The sequence below is a fragment of the Schistocerca serialis genome, chromosome 10, assembly GCF_023864345.2.
Source record: "Schistocerca serialis cubense isolate TAMUIC-IGC-003099 chromosome 10, iqSchSeri2.2, whole genome shotgun sequence".
Taxonomy (NCBI): Eukaryota; Metazoa; Arthropoda; class Insecta; order Orthoptera; family Acrididae; genus Schistocerca; species Schistocerca serialis.
The window spans coordinates 44,973,284-44,996,302 of NC_064647.1; the positions used below are offsets into that span (position 1 = coordinate 44,973,284).

General features: G+C 37.1%; 1 protein-coding gene across 4 annotated transcripts in view; it reads right to left on the minus strand.

Annotated features, from left to right (window-relative positions):
* Nucleotides 1–23,019, minus strand: part of LOC126424958 (uncharacterized) — a 140,693-nt gene that overhangs the window by 117,247 nt on the left and 427 nt on the right. The window contains exons 2-4 of one of the 4 annotated variants that reach the window (XM_050087830.1): nt 9,132–9,194; nt 2,600–2,671; nt 1,796–1,864 (exon numbers count right to left, since the gene is read on the minus strand). In XM_050087830.1, coding sequence (XP_049943787.1) covers nt 1,796–1,864; nt 2,600–2,602 — 72 coding nt within the window. In that variant the 5' untranslated portion in view covers nt 2,603–2,671; nt 9,132–9,194. Of the gene's footprint in view, nt 1–1,795; nt 1,865–2,599; nt 2,675–9,131; nt 9,195–14,672; nt 15,725–23,019 lie in introns of those variants that run through there. The other 3 variants (XM_050087828.1, XM_050087829.1, XM_050087827.1) reach the window with 3 other exon arrangements.

The window sequence follows — 23,019 nt, forward strand, 5'->3', positions numbered from 1 at the left end:
AATGTGTGCTGTTATCCGGTGTGAATGGGTACATGGGACTAGTGTGAGAATGCCTACATATATCCCCATCTAGTCTCAGGATGTCACTTCCAAACCAGTGCTGAAGTGCAGCAGGCTGTGCAAAATTTTCTTGCATCCTGAGGCACCAAGTTTTACCAGAGTGGTTTCTTCAAACTGATTGCACACTATCACAAATGTCTTAATATTGGTGGTGACCATGTCAAAAAATAGTGCAAGATGTATAGTTTTTGATGCCATGGTGTGTTTGTTTTTGGCAATCAAGTTTCGTCATTGTTTTTCAAACAGAAATGTGTTTTCAGAACATCCTTTGTAGTTTACTTTACTTTTTGCGTGTTCTATGAACCACATTCACAACAGCTCAACTGTGACCTGGAACGTATCAATAGTTTCCAAATAAGACACATCATTTTCTCTGTTGAAACACTGCTACATTATGACCATTTATGTAACCAGATTTTTTATCTTAATATACAACAAAATTTGAGAAATGTAACCCAAGCACATTCAGAAATTCATAGTTGTCAAATAGAAAGGCTTTCAATTGGTTTTTAAAACTTTTATTATTTACCGGCAACTTTAATTCATGAAGGTGATCAAATATTTTTGTTGCAGCATACTTTGCAACTTTCTGTGCAAGGGTTAAGGTAATATTGGAGATAGTGGAGGACATTTTTGTGCCTATTTAAGGGTGCTGCTACTTTCAAATGTGACTAGCTCTTCACAACAAAAGGTCATAAAATACTCAACATACGTGAGGCTCTTGTTACTGTGTATAATTTTTTAAACAGCTGTGTACATGAAGTCTGAGGATGGGCACCAGATTTACTCTCACAGTTCTTTTCTATATAATGGATACTTTATGTGTACATCCAGATATGACCCAGAATGTTACTCCATTTCACATCAATGGATGGAAGCATGTAAAGTAGGCTAATTTTGCAACACTTTCCAGTACCAAATGTCATGTACAGTGGACAACACTGAACCCAAAGGTTTGAGAAGATATATGATATTCATATCATTAATTTGAACCCAACAATTACGTTCAATAAAAATTCTGATAGACATTGCCACCCAAGAACACTGAACAGTCAGTTTTACATCTTTCCTTTCTCCTGTGATGTACTTATATTGATAGTGACCTATTTGCCTTGCACTGTACTGGATGAACTGTGATTCATAAAAAGTAAATCAAGCAATATATCATTTACCGACAAATAATCAATAATACTTCTGAATATTTGATTTATAGTTCATTTTACCTCAGCATGCCGCACTGAAGGAGATCGAGGGAAGGAAGTGAGACAGACTAGGGCTCAACACCTTGCAGGTGTCAAGATCTTTACAGGGAAAGGATGGGAAAGAAAATCAGATGCAACCTTTTCAAACAAACTGTCCTGCATTTGGCATATCCAAATAAGGGAAACTCCAAAAAATTTAAATATGGGTGGTCATACAGGACTCTCAACTCCTGTCCTCCAGTGTCTTAACCAGTGTTCTACTTCACTCAATCCTGTTCAGAAAGTAGATTCAGAAAACCAGCAGTTCAGATAGACTGAAACCCAATTCCTGTATCTCTATCACACAAGGCACACCAGAAGCTTACAAATAAGATACAAGGCTAGGATGCATGTTGGGGCCGGTAACATTCCTTGCGGATCACCTATGAGTGAAATAACAAGACGAGGAATTAATATCCACACAAATCACCTTCCATCATGCTGTGCACATTGGTTTGCAGACAATGTAAAGACAGATGAATTTTGATACTTACCAGAGTTTCTTCCTTAATGAATATGTCTTCAATCTCTTGATTTGGAGATGTGGATGGGTCAGTTTCAACCTGAATGAAAATAAATGAGAGGTACAGGTGCAACACAGGCTACAAAAATACAGAAAAAATGGGTCTAAACAACATAAATGAATATGTCATGACAACTGAAAGTCTGTGAAAGACTGGGACTTGAACCTAGGCAAAATTGCCACATTAGTCAGATTGTCTGACAAACTGTCCTAGCCTGATTCAAACTTTCATTTGTCACTGATGTTCCCTCCTACAATTTCACAATCCTATTTCCTGAGGTTCTGCAACCATAACATGTGCAGTACAGAACACAACAGCAGCTCTAGGGGAACAGAGTCGGTGGACCACTGTGGCTTAGCCTCACACAAAGGATGTACATGAAGTTAGTTAAATGCTGCGATATTAAATAACTGGGTCATTATGGATGAAATCAATGTAGCATATTTCAAACGCTCCTGCTTTGAGGGAATCACTGAGATTGTATGTATGCTGAATTTAGCTGTACATGCAATTTACTCAACAAAAAATTTACAACAAATTAAAAATTATTCAAGAGCAGGAAGCATATCCTCTGCTTTATTCATCTTTATGGATCAATGTTCTCATCTATCGTTGATTGTAGTCATTCCATTATTTAGTCATTCCATTATTTACTTAAAGCACTGGATTTTGCTATTTTGTATTCATCGAATGTGGAATTGGTGATTTCAGAGTTAAATCCAATATGCAATTTTACTCATTCTTGGCTTTGTTTATATTTTCTTGAAGACATACCATTCTGAATGTGTTTCCACTCTACTCAAGTCACCACTTCACATACTGCTGGCCATACCATTACCATCATGCCTGCTACCCAATGAACAACAACCATAATGTAACAACATCTCATTCCAAAACACAGAGTAAAAACCATACATAACAGTATAAATTCTTACTTAAGTTATCAAGTAGTCATAGTGCTAATCTTGACAATAATTTAAGGTTCTGTAAGCTAATTCTGTGAAGTGAAACTATTATTTTGGAATTTTTTTTTTTTTTTTTTTTTTATTCTATACTGTAATTAGAAAAGGCAAATATAATTTTGCTATAACTGCTTTTTGGATGTGATACGATCACCCACACAGCTATTATTTCCATAACCCATAAAATAAAAGTAAATCTGTAATGGTTTTGTCTGAATTTTTGAGTACAAAAATGACAAATTAAACTTATCAATACTGTACAGTGACATAAACTGAAGAGACTATTACCCATCAAAACAAATTCGCATATCGTCAACATATTTCGCATTGTAGGTTCAGCATATCCTGAAAGTTTTCACTGGCATAATTCATGTTACTCTATCTACACCAATTTCATCCATACCGATCTCTGCACTCGTTACTGCTCTTTTAACTCATTTCAGTTACATAATAGACACACAGCTCCTGCAACACAAGCATGAGAAGTGTTCAGTACCCGCTGTATTAGGCACCTCACTGTGCAGCTGCAGGTTGAATGTCTGGAATCAGGTTGTGCGCAGGTTGCAGGGAGTTGGCTTACAGAGATACTGTACGGCTGTATAACAAAAGAAGAGTAGACCATTCACACCGGGGCACCACTGGGGTATGCCTCCCATTTACTCAAACCATACTGAGGCGATCTTTGTGACTAGGAGAATACTTGTGCTCAATCTGGAGCCAATCCCAGACTTTGCGTGTCTGAACACAACACCCAACTTCAACTTGGCAGTTGCTTCCAGTTTTCCAACACTGTGTACAGGTTCTCCTCTAACCCTCTATTGAGTTAGTACTCCTAGGTGAAACAATATTATGAGGATTAGCTCATCCAAAGACTGCAAGTTGATTCCTGGAAGAATCTTTCATTTTGGAGCGGCACTTGTACTGAAATTCCATCTCAGTGCCTTATAAGTGTACCTCAAGTTTCACCACAAAGGACCACAGTTTTATAGCATTAATGGAGAGAACTACTCTCAACTAAAACATATGAAACCATATGCAACAGTACTTTACAGTACAACTATATTATTTTTAAAATCCAATAATACCCACTGATGTCTCGTAACATTGAAAATATTCAAACTAATAATTCCATCCTTTTATTATCGCCATGGCCAATCACAGGTTAGGCAATTATTTTCCGGGGACTACACTAACTACAGATGTAATGGAGTTGGTTTTCTCAGAACTCAATTTGAAGGCGGTATTCACTTCATTATCATTTCTGAAATGGCCTAAGACTGTTAATTTACTCATTTACCTAATGAAATTGGTTTTATTGTAAATTACTTATGTAATTAATTATGGGAATTTGTATACTGCAGCATTCCTCTGTGGAGGGCCAAGCCCACAATGACGCTCAACTATCCACAGTACAGAGCTGGTAATACTGCTGTCACTACTTGATAATTTTGCTTTTAGAAGTTTGAAGTTCAAATTTTCAGCCTTCACCTTCACTAAAACTTGCATTTTCATCAAAACTATCTGAGCCAGAAATGCAACTTCAAATGCAAGCTCCATTACATCCTGGATCAGGAATTAATGTGTGAATATCAGAAAGGTTTTATATACAGGACTATTTTTCCACCTTATCACATTCTGGACACTGAGGTACCTGTCTTAACAGTGTACATGCTTTGGGGATGTCCATTAACTACCTGAACTCAAAACCTCACCAAATCTCATTTAATGGTGGAGGACAGGGCAATGAAAACCTAACATCAGTTTGTTAATGGAAAGAATATACATTACTATAGTGGATAACATTTTCATTTACAAAATTACTCTCCTGTATAACAATATAAAAGTGTCCATCAACCTTTACGGCCCCTCTGAACTCAATGCTATCATGCCAGCAAGACATTAAGCATTCATGGGCGGATGCTAGGATGAAGTTCACCAACGTGACCTCTCTAGTGATCATATAAATGAAGAGAGAGAAAAGCTAAGTAATCATACAGTTCAAGGAAAGTACAAACAATATTGTCTTTCATTCGCAAAGTAAGTAAACGTTCAACGAGATTTAATGTATTGTATAAAATATATCAATACAAGACTAGTTTTTTACATATCCATCAAAACTATGAATACTATATTCACAGAGTCTTTTCATCTGTCTGTCCATCTGGATACTTCTCAGAGCTGGAATGTTTAAAATAAGTGTTTTAAAATGTTTTTAATCACGAGTTAAAAATACTATTTAATACACATACAAATGTATGTACCACATTTTTTCTGTAAAATTAGCTGTCAAATGACAGCTACATTTACAATGGAAAACAACAATTTTAATTGATTTAACTTTCTTGAAAGCTGCCAAATGGTTGAGAATATTCAGAGAATATCTGTTATCATAATACAGGGTTATTACAAATGATTGAAGCGATTTCACAGCTCTACAATAACTTTATTATTTGAGATATTTTCACAATGCTTTGCACACACATACAAAAACTCAAAAAGTTTTTTTAGGCATTCACAAATGTTTGATACGTGCCCCTTTAGTGATTCGGCAGACATCAAGCCGATAATCAAGTTCCTCCCACACTCGGCGCAGCATGTCCCCATCAATGAGTTCGAAAGCATCGTTGATGCGAGCTCGCAGTTCTGGCACGTTTCTTGGTAGAGGAGGTTTAAACACTGAATCTTTCACATAACCCCACAGAAAGAAATCGCATGGGGTTAAGTCGGGAGAGCGTGGACGCCATGACATGAATTGCTGATCATGATCTCCACCACGACCGATCCATCGGTTTTCCAATCTCCTGTTTAAGAAATGCCGAACATCATGATGGAAGTGCGGTGGAGCACCATCCTGTTGAAAGATGAAGTCGGCGCTGTCGGTCTCCAGTTGTGGCATGAGCCAATTTTCCAGCATGTCCAGATACACGTGTCCTGTAACGTTTTTTTCCCAGAAGAAAAAAGGGCGGTAAACTTTAAACCGTGAGATTGCACAAAACACGTTAACTTTTGGTGAATTGCGAATTTGCTGCACGAATGTGTGAGGATTCTCTACCGCCCAGATTCACACATTGTGTCTGTTCACTTCACCATTAAGAAAAAATGTTGCTTCATCACTGAAAACAAGTTTCGCACTGAACGCATCCTCTTCCATGAGCTGTTGCAACCGCTCCAAAAATTCAAAGCGTTTGACTTTGTCATCTGGTGTCAGGGCTTGTAGCAATTGTAAACGGTAAGGCTTTTGCTTTAGCCTTTTCCGTAAGATTTTCCAAACCGTCGGCTGTGGTATGTTTAGCTCCCTGTTTGCTTTATTCATTGACTTCCGCGGGCTACGCATGAAACTTGCCCACACGCGTTCAACCGTTTCTTCGCTCACTGCAGGCCGACCCGTTGATTTCCCCTTACAGAGGCATCCAGAAGCTTTAAACTGCGCATACCATCGCCGAATGGAGTTAGCAGTTCGTGGATCTTTGTTGAACTTCATCCTGAAGTGTCGTTGCACTGTTATGACTGACTGATATGAGTGCATTTCAAGCACGACATACGCTTTCTCGGCTCCTGTCGCCATTTTGTCTCACTGCGCTCTCGAGTGCTCTGGCGGCAGAAACCTGAAGTGCGGCTTCAGCCAAACAAAACTTTATGAGTTTTTCTACGTATCTGTAGTGTGTCGTGACCATATGTCAATGAATGGAGCTACAGTGAATTTATGAAATCGCTTCAATCATTTGTAATAGCCCTGTACATGACATTAAGTTTTATAAAAATAATTCTGAGCATTGCATTAGGTATTTTTTGTGGTATAAAGCAAAAACAAGAACATATCAAATAAATTTAATTATTTAAAAATTATAGGGTAAACTTCAAGTGAGGGAAAGGGAGGGGGTTTGACCACATCTCATCTAGGGAGGAAGGTGGGTCCAAATTTTCTTAAAAAACCCTCACACAATTAATGGACGTACCTTTTCCTATCTCCTCTGCAGACAGGCCTGTTTATCGAGATGCCACTCTCTACGTCCACATTCCTGTTCCTTGTTTCCTTATTTTACATAATTCTTAAGATAATACTGGATCATCTCCACTGATAGTCATGTGTGACAACATTTATTTCATTCACAGGACATAAATAAAGAATGAAGTTGGAGATACCACACCTTGTCAAGTTTTTTACTAATATTTTCTGGTATGATTGCTGTAACTTTGGCATTTGTATCCTGTGTATTGATATTTACAGAGCATTAAAAACAAAGTGTCAAATAGATTAAGAAGTGGTGTTAGTCATCAAAATAAGTAAAACAAGCCCGATTAACATGTGCCAAGAGAGGCATACTTTCTGAAATCTGCATGAGGGGCTGAAAGACTATTGGTTGCTGATGTGAGCACAGTCACCACCTGGTGCTTCATAAAGTGTGTCAACAGTACACATCGCTCTGATGTGGTCAGTAGTCAGTTATGTGGCTAGAGTTGTGTTGTAGCATAGCTTGTTTTGTTAGTCTACGTAACTGTACAGTAGATTACTCACAACCCTTGGTGTTTATTGTGGTGTCTTAGCTACTTATACAGATTACTTTCGTACTGTTTTTAAGTACAAATGGTCCAGTGCATTTTCTTTTCTCTCCAACAATGGAAACCTACTACTCCACAAATGGTTTGGAAAATACGATTTTATGTTGCAGTTTAGCAAACGTAAATAACTTTCAAGTATGTGAACTTCATGCTGAAAAATATCTGCACCTCAGCGTAGCACCTAATAAACTGTTTGCCAAACATTTCCACAGACCTAGTTACACAGGTTCTTTGGCAAACAGTCGATAGCCTTGTCCACTCCATACACCTGATATGGATGGAACATGGTATCCTTAGCGGACAAAAATTCTATAAAATGTGTGACGATTAGTTGGCTGTGTGGTTCCTACCCTTTTCTAGACAGTACTTCATACACAATTTCTGTATCCATACCAGCACAACCAGACATCAAGGCAACAAGATCACAATTGGCAACTTGCAGTTCTATCGATGGCGCAAGTAAGTGTGTAGTGCAGATTATTTGTTTGTATCTAACATTTCACTTACAGATAAGGTGCGCAGCTTACATCAATTTGTGACATAAACTTCCAATATGAGCATGTGTGGGCTGATGAAAACCTAATCCACCTGCACTAAGAGTGGAAAAGCACTGTTTCTCAAACAACAAAAAGACAGGTGTTTTTGGGCAAAGATTAATAGGGCCACAGAGACTAAACAGTGCTCATTATCAGTATTTTCTCATTAATACTGATCAAGGACATGTCGTGTCAGTGAAGACTACAGATAAGGTTGATGCACAACGGCACACCAGCACATTCTCACAGCAGTGTGGTAGAACACGTAGCACTGACATTTCAGGACCACCACTGGTTTTGATGGGAAGGCCCCACTCTCCTGGTACCCCACACCTCAGTCATCAATACTTTCACTTATGGCAGCAACTGAAGAAATAATGGATTTAGTTTCAAAAGAGTGTGATTCCTAATCCTGGAGAACAAAGTAATCCTGGAGAACTTAGTAATAACACTGAGCCCCTCCTGTAAACAAGAATTGAGATCTAAGAAAGTATGTGATTCCATGAGCTCCTTTATAGGATCTGTTTTCTTGTTTTGATGATTACTACCACTTCTTAAATTATTATACACCTTTCTTTTTTTAAAAAAAAATAATCTGTTTATTTTGTGTACTGTCTTGTTCCAGATGTGACCAGAACATTTGAGTAACACCAACAGCTCTGACACTTCTACGTGTCAAAGATTTCTGGGGGTGTGAAATAATAAAAAAAGAAATGTGTTGACAGGGAGAACCAGTCTGCTGATTTGTTGTTGCAATCATACAAAATAAGACTGCAGGGATGCTGCAAAAAATAAAGTAAATACTTTCTCTAAATAAGAAAGCATCATAAGGCAAAAAATATTACAAGCTGACAGCCCATAAACGTACAACATGCCAAATAGTTGAATCTGAGTCATAAGTAATGCACTTTAAAGTGCGATATTACTTCAAAGATTGATGCACTTATTACGGTTTTAGATATAAAAATAACAATACAGAAAACCTGCCAAACTTGTACTAAATTTCCAGAAAAGCAAGACCCACTGAAGGTCAGCTGTGAAAACAAATGGGTAACAAATGATCTGAACTTGGTCAATGATTGCAGAAACCAGTAATTTCCATTTGAAATTTTGTGTGATTGTGCTGGACAATAACCCATTTTAAAAAGGCTTATTTGTTTCCCTATCTTTGGTTTTATTTTTGAGATACTGCTACAATCTTAAAAAACAAAAAACAAAAACATAATTGCTCATATTAACATTACTTACTGACTCTTGTTTGATGGTAGTCACACCACAGACAAAGCTTTGATGTTGTTCTGCTTCCATCTTCTGGGGGAAAAAAATTTAAAAAAATTAACACAAAACAAACAACAAAGAACTAACAGCAGGTAAACCACTACAAAAAAGTGGGTGACTAGTTCCAAATCTTTTATTTTGTTTGACTGGAGCTTCAAAACATGCACAGCTATTGCATGGGAGTTGACAATTAAACCAATTGGTGAAACCTTGTTTCACATACACTCACAGATTCAATCTGTACTTGACGAAGTTTAAGTTTATTCAAATCATTTTTCTGTCTACATATTTTTTTATAATATGTAGATCTTTTATAAGTTGCCCTTATATGTAGAGCTTGATAATCAGAGCTCAAAGTGATGTTAAGATTGGCAACTTGTTTTCAGTGTTCGGAACTGTAAAATTGTGCAGTTCACAAAACAAACCAAAAAAGTGATATTCTATGACCACAACATCAGTGAGTCAGAGCTGGAAGCAGTGAACTTATGCAAACACCAGGATGTAACAATTTCTAAGGATATGAAATTGAATGATAACATGGGTTCTGTCACAGTAAAGCAGTTGGCAGACATCTGTTCACTGGTAGAATATTGGTGAAAGATGCAATATGTGTATAAATGACATTTCTCACAAAAATCTCACGTGACCCATCCCGGAATATTGCTCAAGTACAAGGCTAAGAAGGGATCCTGAATGTATACAGATAAGGGCAGCATAAATTGTCACAGGTTTTTGACTCAAAGCAGCATGCCACAAAAATGTTAAAAAATCTGAATTGGCAGACTCTTGAAGATAGATGTCATATTTACTGAGAAACTGAGCTGTGATGTTTCCAGAAACAGTATTATGTGAAGAATCTGTAGAGACAATGTTCAGCTCTCTGTGTATCACTCCTACAGAAACTGTGAAGACAAGATTAAACTAAGTACAGAATGCTCAGAGGTATTTCAATAGTAATTTTCCTCATGCCCCAGGTGTAATCGGAATTTTAGAAAACCCTAACAGGTGTTACGGCATAAAGTTTCCTCTTCCATGCACTTTACAGAGGTTTGCAGATATGCAAAATGTAAATCTTTCAAACATTTATATCAAAATGAAAGAAATATTTGTTCATCATTACTTCTGTAAATTATCTGAACATTTGGAACACAGATCCACAAAATGTTTTTAGTGCTGCAGAAAAGCAAATTCGTTGTGTATAACCTTACATGACACAGCTTCAAGTATTTTCGTTACTTCATCAGTTGTTAGTATACTCGAACATCAACTGAATAGCTCATTAAGAAAATATTTCACGTTAAAGATTACTTGAACAACTAAGGATAATGCTAAAAACTTTAAAAGGTTATTGTTAATATTGAAGACTAATAATCTCACAAACCCCCTCCCCCCCCCCCTCCCCCCTTGAACCATGGACCTGGCCATTGGTGAGGAGGCTTGCGTGCCTCAGCGAAACAGATAGCCGTATCGTAGGTTTAACCACAATGGAGGGGTATCTGTTGAGAGGTCAGACAAATGTGTGGTTCCTGAAGAGGGGCAGCAGCAGCTTTTCAGTAGTTGCAGGGGCAACAGTCTGGATGATTGACTAATCTGGCATTGTGACATTAACCAAAAGGGCCTTGTTATGCTGGTACTGCGAATAGCTGGAAGCAAGGGGAAACTACAGCCGTAATTATTCCCGAGGGCAGGCAGCTTTACTGTGTGATTCAATAATGATTGTGTCCTCTTGGATAAAATATTCCAGAGGTAAAATAGTCCCCCACTCGGTTCTCTGGGCGGGGGACTACCCAGGAGGACGTCGTTATCAGAAGAAACAAAACTGGCATTCTACAGATCAGAGCATGGAATGTCAGATCCCTTAATAGGGCATGTAGGTTAGAAAATTTAAAAAGGGAAATGGATAGGTTAAAGTTAGATATAGTGGGAATTAGTGAAGTATGGTGGCAGATGGAACAAGACTTCTGGTCATGTGAATACAGGCTAATAAATACAAAGTTGTAGGGGTAATGCAGGAGTAGGTTTAATAATGAGTAAAAAGAAAGGAGCACAGTTAAGCTACTACGAATAGCATAGTGAATGCATTATTGTAGCCAAAATAGACACAAAGCCCATGCCTGCCACAGTCATACAAGTTTACATGCCAAGTAGCTCCACAGATGACAGAGAGATTGAAGAAATGTATGATGAGATAACATAATTTATTCAGATAGTGAAGGGAGACAAAAACTTAATAGTCATGGGGGACTGAAATTCGACTGTAGAAAAAGGAAGAGAAGGAAAAGTAGCAGGTAAATATGGAATGAGGGTAAGGAATGAAAGGAGCAACCGCCTGGTAGAATTTTGCACAGAGCATAGCATTCATAGCTAACACTTGGTTTGAAAATCATGAAAGAAGTTTGTATACGTGGAAGAGGCCTGGAGACATTGGAAGGTTTCTGACATATTTTATAATGGTAAGACAGAGATTTAGGAATGAGTTTTTAAATTGTAAGACATTTCCAGGGGCAGATGTGGACTCTGACCACAATTTAATGGTTATGAACGGTAGACTAAAACTGGAGAAACTGCAAAAAGGTAGGAAGTTAAGGAGATGGGACCTGGATAAACTGAAAGAACCAGAGGTTGTAGAGTGTTTCAGAGAGAGCATTAGGGAACAATTTACAAGAACGGGGGGAAGAAATACATTACAAGAAGAATGGGTAGCTTTGAGAGATGAAATAGTGAAGGCAGTAGAGGATCAAGTAGGTAAAAAGATGAGGGCTAGTATAAATCCTTGGGTAACAGAAAAGATATTGAATTTAACTGATGAAAGGAGAAAATATAAAAATGCAGTAAACGAAACAGGCAAAAAGGAATACAAACGTCTCAAAAATGAGATCAACAGGAAGTGCGAAATGGCTAAGCAGGGTAGGCTAGAGGACAAATGTAATGATGTAGAGGCATGTATTGCTAGGAAAATTAAAAAAAGCTTTGGAGAAAAGAGAACCACTTAGGCCTATATGAATATCAACAGCTCAGATGGAAAACCTGTTCTAAGCAAAGAAGGGAAAGCAGAAAGGTTGAAGGAGTATACAGATGACCTATATAAGGGTGATGTACTGGAGGGCAATATTTTGGAAATGGAAGAGGATGTAGATGAAGATGAAATGGGACATGACACTGCGTGAAAAGTTTGACAGAGCACTGAAAGAGCTGAGACGAAACTAGGCCTCAGTAGTAGACAACATTCCATTAGATGTACTGATAGCCTCGGGAGAGCCAGCTCTGACAAAACTCTACCATCTGGTGAGCAAGATGTATGAGACAGGCAAAATAACCTCAGACTTCAAGAAGAATATAATAATTCCAATCCCAAAGAAAGCAGGTGTTGACAAGTGTGAAAGTTACCAAACTATCAGTTTAATAAGTCATGGCTGAAAAATATAACACGAATTCTTTACAGACAAACGGAAAAACCAGTAGCAGCCGACCTCGGGGAAGATCAGTTTGGATTCCATAGAAATGTTGAAACACATGAGGCAACACTGACCCTATGACTTATCTTAGAAGATAGAGTATGTATGGAAAGGCAAACCTACATTTCTTGCATTTGTAGACTTAGAGAAAGCTTTTGACAATGCTCACTGGAATACTCTCTTTCAAATTCTGAAGTTGGTAGGGGTCAAATAAAGGGAATGAAAGGCTATTTACAATTTGTACAGAAACCAGATGGCAGTTATAAGAGTGAAGGGGCATGAAAGGGAGCAGTGGTTGGGAAGAGAGTGAGAAAAGGTTGTAGCCTATCTCCGAAGCTATTCAATCTGTATATTGAGCAAGCAGTAAAGGAAACAAAAGAAAAATTTCGAGTAGGACTTTAAATCCATGGAGAAGAAATCAAAACTCTGAGGTTTGTCAATGTCACTGTAATTCTATCAGAAACAGCAAAGGACCTGGAAGAGCAGTTGCGCGGAATGAACAGCGTATTGGAAGGAGGATATAAGATGAACATCAACAAAAGCAAAATGAGGATAATGGAATGTAGTCAAATTAAATCAGGCGATGTTGGTTAGAAAATAAGACACTTAAAGTAGTAAATGAGTTTTGCTACTTGGGGAGCACAATAACTGATGATAGTCTAAATAGAGAGGGTATAAAATGTAGACTGGCAATAGCAAGGAAAGCATTCCTGAAGAAGAGAAATTTGTTAACATCGAGTACAGATTTCAGTGTCAGGAAGTCTTTTCTGAAAGTATTTGTATGGAGTGTAGCCTTGTATGGAAGTGAAACGTGGACGATAAATAGTTTGGACAAGAAGGGATAGAGACTTTCAAAATGTGGTGCTACAGAACAATGCCGAAGATTACATGGATAGATCACGTAACTAATAAGGAAGTACTAAACTGAATTTGGGAGAAGAGGAATCTGTGGCACAACTTGACTAGAAGAAGGGATCGGTTGGTAGGACATGGTCTGAGGTATCAAGGGATCACCAATTTAGTATTGGAGAGAAGTGTGGAGGGTAAAAATCGTAGAGGGAGACAAAGAGATGAATACACTAAGCAGATTCAGAAGGATGTAGGTTGTAGTAGGTACTTGGAGATGAAGAAGCTTGCACAGGATAGGGTAGTATGGAGAGCTGCACGAAAGCAGTCTCTGTACTGAAGACTACAACAACAACAACAACAACGGCAACAATCTTACAACTTTACTGAATTCAACATCTAACTCATCACCTGGAGATTTGGAATCAGTTTTCAGATAGAAAGGACTACATGGGCATACAAAAGGCATGTACTGGCTTGCTCATGCTCCTAAAGTCATCTGCAAGTATGTATGACTGTGTGCAATGAAAAGCGTTGAGAAACTACGTGAGCAGTATAGTGCATTAATTGATTGTTTTGTTGATCCTTAGTAGAATATTTTATACATTATGAATGAAAGAAACCTGTGACACTGGTGTAATATTATACCAATTTATTATTTTCAGTTGTTGTGCCATTGTCAGATACAAAATTAAGTATGCATTGCTGTGAAGTTTCTATGGGACCAAAGACTTTGAAAACTGAGTTACACTGTGAGATGTGCTAGTTTAAAGATCTATGTGATACATTAAATAAAGAACTCAATGACAAATTACAACAACTGTTCTGAAAAGAAAAGCAAATTGAGTAATATATAGTAAGCTTTCATGACATGTTCCAAGGGGGTGACTGAACAAGGTAATCGTGACCTTAATCAGTCCATTATTACAAACAGGTAATATATTATGATACATAATTTCATAACATTGTTACATTCCATCCTGGATTTTACAATGTTTAATATAAGTGAGACTCAAGATGTAAGCGAAACAACTGTAATCATGCTAGGTAGTGTTCTTTTTAAGGGGCAAGTGAAACTACAGTAACTCAAATAAAGGAAAACTGGAACTTAGGAGTGGCAGGGGTAATTTTACAAAGTGGTCTGGATGAGACTATTAGCAGTACTGCAGTTAGAAGTGGTGAGTAAGGCATCTGATTGTTCTGTATTAACCTTGGGAAAATAGTTATATGCTCATTAATTTCCATAATTTCAAGGTACATTATCTTCCCTCCTTTGTTATGTATCACCTCATGTTGCACTTGTAACTTGTGGCCTTCTTTACACAGGTCGACTGCAAAGGTAGAGTCCCCTTTTCCAAGTCTTCAACTTTTATGGTGTCCCATCAATTGGATGGAAATTGTGCTGCCAGACTGTCCTGTCTAGTATTTGTGACAATTACAAGTGATTCTGTATGTACTACTCTCTTCCAAAGTTGAAGAGCCGTCTTTGCCAGAGGGCGAAAGGGTGTCTCGTACTGATGTGCACATAAACAATTGTCTGTTTTGAAAATCAACTGAGCTACTCTGTAGATGCACTAGTTTCAAATCACTGACTCACAAAAATTTCACAGCTACACATATTTATGTTTGTAACTGATGGTGGCGTAACAGATGAAAATTAGCTTGAAAAGTAATAAATATTGTACAATGTTACATCAGTGTAATGCATGTGTTCACTGACAACAAATAGTATAAATTATCCATTCAAAAAGTTGTGACAGTGATGTTATTCCTAGCATACAAGCACTATCAGCACAGCAACTATAGTGACTGTAAACAACAGTTGTGACATGTGAGCTGTCAGTTATGAGCAGACAGTGCTAAGTAGTGGACGTGTGGCCATAGCCCGTCAACATTTTTGTATCACAAATAACAATAGAGTAACAGCTGAACTTCTCTAAATCAGGTGTTATGGGTATTCTCCAGAACGTTTTGAACAGGAGAAAATAGTCTGCAAAGTATGTGCCCACCTCGACACCCAAGTATAAACAACAATGTACTGACATCTGTCATGACTTGACTGAAATGCAAAATGTGGACAATTTTGTTTTGGGACAATCATCACACATGATGAAACTTGGCACTATCAATATGAACATACCACAAAATAATGACAAAGTGCAAGAATTCATAATGCTCTGACACCACCACTCAAGCCGTAACACATGAGCCAAAGATCCGACATGAAGATTTTTCTGACACTTATATTATACAGTTGTATGAACGTCCTGTACATTGCACTCAATATTTTTTTTTTTTTTTTTTTTTGGTGGGGGGGGGGGGGGGGGCGACTATGAAGAATACCTGAGGCATTAACACCACCATCTTAATCTTTCTCTATTTTTTATTAATCCAGTCTCAAAACTTTCTGAGCTGATGGGGTGTATTATATTTTATGTTATTGGACTAATTTGCCCAAAATAATCAAAATATGTACAGTAGGAACAAATAAGGCCTGTATGTTAAGATGAACTGAATGAGCTCATATTAGTCGGTAGTCCATGCTCTATGCTGTGATCCTGATTTAGGTTTACCTAAACAACTTTAGGTGAACTCCAGGATTCCTTAAATATGACCACAGCCAACCAACTGTCCACTCTATGATAAAAGACTTGTGTATATTCACATGTCTGTATACAGCGTGTGTCATAATTAACTGGTAAATCCAATTCTTTATGGAATCGAACTCCCATGTACCAAACAGCTTCAAACATCTGATTACTTTACAAATGAGTTACCATGTTAAATATATTATATAAACATGCAAGTGAAAAAGCTTAGAAGGTTTAAAATTATGATTACTTTTTAAAAAAACCTTTGTGGAATGGGCTACATACCATCCACTGTAATGTCAACGTGGCATGTATGATAGAATCATAATGGAATAGGATCGATAACAACAAGTTTTTGAAGATGACAGTCTTAAATGTTGAAACCATTCATCAGGAACAAACAGAATTGAATGCAATCTTGGCTATTAAAAGTTTCTTCAAGGCAAATACAGATTGCTCCTTCCAATCTCCAATCACGATAAATTTTGAAAAATCATTAGGTGTTACACAGGAGTAAGACTAACAGAGAACAACAAAATAGGAGTATGAGTAAACTACTACAACAGCAAAGTGAAACAATTATCAATAAAGTCCTTTGACTGTGAGCGTCACCTAACCTTTGACAGTGACCTTTCATCTCGGTAAAAATGGTAGAAACCATAGAAACATTTGAAACAGCTAAACAAGGAAATTTTGTTCTCATACCAGTGTCACTGAATAAGTCTACAGAAAGAAAAAGCAAATAGTGAAGATGAAACGAGCTACAAATCCAATAAAGATTGAAAAAATAAGATTCTGTTACAGTAAAATGCTTCCTGAACTGTAATTGTGTCATATGCAACAAAACTACGAATAGTTTCACTGGTATTGTATACAGCTTTCATAGGGTGAAACTAGAGTACGGAAAGACAAAACGTGTTTACTTCATGTAGGCAGGCAGTGTCGAAGTCTTTCAGGAGCAATTCATGATATTTTACACAAATATTATCTACACTGTTTTCACCATATTGAAACTGTAGCTACGTCAAGTACTGCAGTTGAAAACCTAAATAAAGAAAACAACCACCTGAAAAAGATGTAATCATAGGCAGTGCCAACAATGTTGACAAAAAATAAGAGTGAGTCTGCACTTTAGAGATGACAGGATATTATTGCCAAAACTATATCAGACAAATGAGACAATAATGAATTTAACCAGTGCAAAATGATCCACCTAGTGGCCATAGATTAATACAGAAACTCAGCACTAAATTCTGACATACTGAAACTGCGTAAAAAATTTAGTCGTGAGTAGTTACTACATATAGCTAAAATGAACTGTGAAAAACATACAAGGCAGAGATTTCACTTAAACAGAAAAAGAAAGCTGAAGTTAGCCAACCAGATTGCATTACCCATCGATGTGATTAATTGTAGCTTTTTGTGCCATTTCACTAACTCATAGACCAACTGTATCTTTTCAGTCTAACATTGGCCTCTGATGATGCTACAGATCAACCCACCCAGTTAGCTGTGCAGTCTAATACACTGCCTTCCAGGTGCAAAGGCATGCCGGTCCCCAGCACGAACCTGCTCGATGGATTAATTTCGAGGTCCAGGGTGCCGGCCAGTCTGTGGATGGTTTTTAAGGTGGTTTTCCATCTGTTTCAGCGAATGCGGGTTGGTTCCCTTTATTCCGCCTCAGTTACATTATGTTGGCAATTGCTGCACAAACACTTTCTCCACAAATGCATACACCATAATTAATCTACCATGCAAACATTTGGGGTTACACTCGTCTGGTGTGAGACATTCCCAGGGGGTGTCCACTGGGGGCCAAACTGCACAATAACCGTGGGTTCAGTGTGGAGCAGTGGAGGGGTGAGAGGACTGCTGCAACCTGTTATGGGGTTGTGTACCACTGCGACTACAGCGGGGACGAAGCCTCTCCGTCGTTTCTAGGTCCCCTGTTCAATACAATACAATGCAACAGATCAGAAAGTCACTGTAACTAAGGATTCATATCCACATTCATGGACTTCACCAACTCACAACCAAATTGTCAGTTTTCAACCCAATCTAGATCTCAGGCTGCTACGAGTCAGTCTGTCATCACAATTTATATTCCAAAAATTAATGTAGATACAAAATAAATATTATCAGTATTCTGTCCTCTTTCTGTTTGTGTATGTATGATGTAAAATGCCACAACATCATTATGTCACAGGTCAATGCCGAAGTCTGGTATCGGTAGGTTCAGTCAACATCTCTGTTGAACTTCAAAGAAACAAGGAGCCTTGCCAATAACCGGCAGATTGTTCGAGATGCAAGAAGCAACATAATGGTATCAAACTGAACACTGTGGATGTGTATGAATCATGTAATTCAGTTGAAGAATCAGGAACAGAATTGAACAACTTATCAGTGCAGTGTGAAAGTCAACTGATTTACAATTGCTTATATCGAAGTGTTGTGATTCACAAAAACCTAGGGATTAAAAGCAATGAAAATGACTTTAGCAAAACAAGTAACTTTGTATTTTTAAAAGTTCAGAGGCTTGATGGTAAAGCTGAAATCTTGGAAGAAACATTACCATAAAAGGAATACTGTATACCAGAGGGTTATAAATACAAAAATCATTCATGCGGGTCTCACTGCCGTAATGGTAGTACTGTTATCTATCCATTTCCAATGACATTAACTTAATGACACTTGAGTTTAGTTGGAAATGGATGGAGAAACATTTTGAAATTACAGGAATCATACACAATTGCAGGCAAGTTATTTTTGGTGTTTCTACCATGCCACTGGTGTTGAGAAAAAAATATTTCTAGATAACTTATGCAGCTCATTCTGGTATCTGACAATGTAAAAATAATGTGTTACAATAATCTATGGGAGACATAAATTCAAACTTTGACAGACCATGCAACATATGGGTCATTCCATGCCAAACTGAGCCTGAGGCTTATTTTTTGAAAAAATGCCAAATTTAACAATGTTATAGTTTTTCGAATCTACAAAAGTTGAATTTTACTGTCCTGAAAAAATTATAAAAATTACATAATTCGCTGAGGAAATATAGTTAAACAAAGTTGGCGATTCTACAGATGAGGATGGAAAACAAAAGGTTTGCTTTTTGTGTTGGCAGCTGTTTAAATTTGGGTTGCAGCAATTGTTGATGTTTTAATTGTTTAATTTCAAGAGCAGAATCTTATCTTCCTTACAAACTTCAGTTTTTAAAGAAAGGTAAGTTATTAAGTATGCAGCTAATTCACAAAAGTTACTATGTATTTAGTGTCCCACCCGTGACAAAAAACATGAAAAAGTTTACCTTCTAACTCAGCAATTATAGTAATTCTATATATTTTAGGTTAGAAGTAAGAAAAACAAATAAAAACATCCAATGAACCATAAGGCACCTTCTAAGTTGTAAATGATCATCTATAAATGTTAAAAGAAACTGTGTCCCACCCGTGACAGATTTTTGGATGTTAGTCAAATCTAAACCATTTAACACTTCTTGTTATTGTTAAGTTAAATTGGTTGATATAACAAGTGCTTTGATGGTTTACACTAAATAAAAACTTACTGTTTATTCAGAAAATGGGGAAAACAACATCAGCAGAGCGTATGAGAAAACTTCGAGAAAAACTGAAGAAAGATACCAGCAAGTACAATGTCCATAAAGAAAAAGAAAGAGAGCGGAATAAAAGAAGAAGGGAAAATATGAAGATGAAGGTATCCTCCAGTGAAAAATCTTTATTGGAATATTGTAAGAGGGAAGCTGAAAGAAAATGGAAGTACAGACTTAAACTAAAATCCGTATTAATTGAAGATCAGTCTGAGACCTGTATTTCCCAGTTAGGATCATATAAATGTCCTCAGTCCCTTGGCACAGCTGTTTCTCGGGTAAAGAAGTTGCTTCCTTCAAGCCCCTCAAAAAAATCAGCAGTAATAAAAAAGCTTGTAAGTGAAAGCTTACCTAAAAAGGTAGTAAAGCAGATATTCCCAGTAGTGAAGAAGACATCTCGAAAACTTACAGGTGATAATCTGCTCAAAATACAAAATTTTTTCACAAATGATGAAATCAGCAGGCAGACATCCGGCATAAAGGAAGTAAAATCTATTGTAGACCATGAAACTGGGAAAAGAGTTAGCTTGCAGAAACGTCACATGAATATGACAGTTAAGGAAGCATTTTTTTCTTTTTAAGCAAGACAATCCAGATATTGATATCAAGATTTCAAAATTCTACGAGTTGCGGCCTAAAAATGTTGTTCTAACGTCTCAAATGCCTCACAATGTATGTGTGTGCAGATATCATGCTAACTTCAACTTCATCATTGAAGCCATTCACAAAGAAATAGCTAGTTTCCCTGCTACTCACACTCACCTTATGAATCTTGTTTGCTGTGATGTAGAAAGTGAAATATGCATGACAAGTCAATGCAAGAAATGCATCATGAATTTACACACATTAATAGATGGAAAGTTTGATTTGTCTGACATAATATCTTGGAGAAAATGGACCGAACATGAGTGTCACCCTAAACAGACTACTACCAGTGGAACACTTTGTGAAGCTCTCTCTGAACTTCAGTCTCAACTAAAAACATTCAAAGAGCACTTCTTTGTCAAAAGGATGCAATCTGGAGCTTTCAAGACTGTGAAAGCATCACTTAGTGATGATGAAGTGGTATTGCAAATAGATTTTGCAGAAAACTATGTAGCACTAGCACAAGATGAGATACAAAGTGCCCACTGGAGTCATACACAGATTACAGTGGTCACTATTTGTGTTTGGATGAAAAAAGGGCTACAGTCATTTGCAATTGTGAGCGATGAACTGTGCCACGACAAGTACTCAGTTTATGCATGTTTGAAGAGTATAATAAGTAAGCTGAAACAAGAGCTTCCCAATTTGACCTCGATACGAATTTTCTCTGATGGTTGCGCAGGCAATTTAAGAACAAATTCACCATTTCTAACCTCTGCTACATGATGCAAGACTTTGGAGTGTCTGGAGAATGGTTTTTCTTTGCAACATCACATGGGAAAGGTGCAGTGGATGGCATTGGAGCTGTAACAAAAAGGGCTGTTTGGATTAAAGTTAAGCAAAGAAAAGTCATCATCAGCAATGCACAGGAGTTTTTAGACTGTGCCAAATCATCTGTTTCTGGAATAAACTTTCTTCTTCTGACAAAAGATCATATTGATGAAAACAGAGACCTTCTGGATGGCCGCTGGAAAGCTGTTAAAAAAATAAAAGATATTCGCAGCAAGCATTACTTTAACGGTTACAATACCTGTAACCTAGTATGTGGTAGAACTTTCCTAAAATCAGATTTAGAGAAAGTGGAGGTTTTCCCACTTTCACCCAACATATATTCACTAATCTACACAGATTCTGAGATGAGTGATGAGGAATCATATCCTGATGTCCTGTTGACATCCAATTCCCAAGAAGTTACAGGTTCAGAACCAGCTGTGGAACAAATCATGCCAGGAACATTTATTTTAGTTGAGTTCCAAACTGCAAGAAAGAAATCCACTACATACAGATATGCTGCAATTGCACAGAGAAGTGTAGAAGACAATGGGGAAATACAGATTATGTGTATGCGATCTGTTGGGGACTCAGCAAAGGTATTTAAAGCTGACGAGGAGGATGTATCCTACATAGAGTTTAAACAAGTTCTTGCTATTCTCCCGAATCCAAATGTCAAACATGTTAGGGACACCTTATATTATGAGTTTCCTGGCAATTTAGACATTTTCGAAAGTGGGTGAGAGGCCAAGTGTATTTTTTCAAAGTGGTACATTCTTCAAGTGAAATAATTAAGTACTCAGAACTGTAAACTAATACCATACCAAAATTTATATTACTTATAAGCAACAAAATGTTCTACAAAGTTATTAAAACTTAAAGTGTCCTCTAAGTATATGTTATCTACTGATTCATAGCTAACTGACACAATAAAATCAGTTTAAATAAAAAAAAAAAAAGATTGTACTTCACATGAGTCCCACCCGTGACAATTCCTTGTCCCACCCGTGACAGTCTTTGATTGCAATTATTGTAAGTAAGTATTGCTAATCTAATATTTATTGATATTATGTCATGTAGAGAATTGTTTTATTAATGTGAATTCAATATTTTCAAAAGAAAATAAGTGCATAAATCACAGAATTCTTCTAAAATGTTGGTGGTTATTCAATGCTACGTCTATTTGCTGTCCCACCCGTGACAAAGTTTTAAAGATGAATAACAGCTCAATATGTAAACTTCTGACATTCAGGTTTAAAGGGAAGGTAAAACAATTATTTGTTAGGCAATCAGTCAATTTTTACTTTATTTCTATTTATACTTCATGTTATATCAGCATCTGACTGTTGAAAAACGTAGTGCAACTGTCCCACCCGTGACAATGGAATCCCCCATATCTAATATAAAAATTATATAATAATACAGCAGTGTATTGTGCACGGTGTGAATTTATAACCCACCAGCCTAATGCATGAGTAAATAAGATATTTATCAAAGGTCCTAATACTGTGTATCAGTTGGTACAGTTTACTCGAATATTTTGTATACAGTACGGTTTTTATATATTTTTATAAATACTGTCTATGCAACATGCCAACTACAGAAATCAATGCCTGAGTAAGAAAGATATACACACTGACCCAAATAACTGTAGTTGTGCTGTCAGAAAAACAGAAGATATAAAAATAACTATAAATCATCACACTGTAACACTAAATTCTTTTTTTCTAGTACTTAACTGGGTTTGAAAAATTCTTCATTACATTCCTCACGATATTAAGGCCGCTAGGCGATCAAGTGATGTCATACAAACTCACACTATGCAAAATTATGACAACGAACACTTTGTCTACACATAGCTAAAACATTTGTTGTGCATCTTGGGTGTAACCTGTGAATAACACAGAATCATAAACACCCAACACCAAAATGTTGAG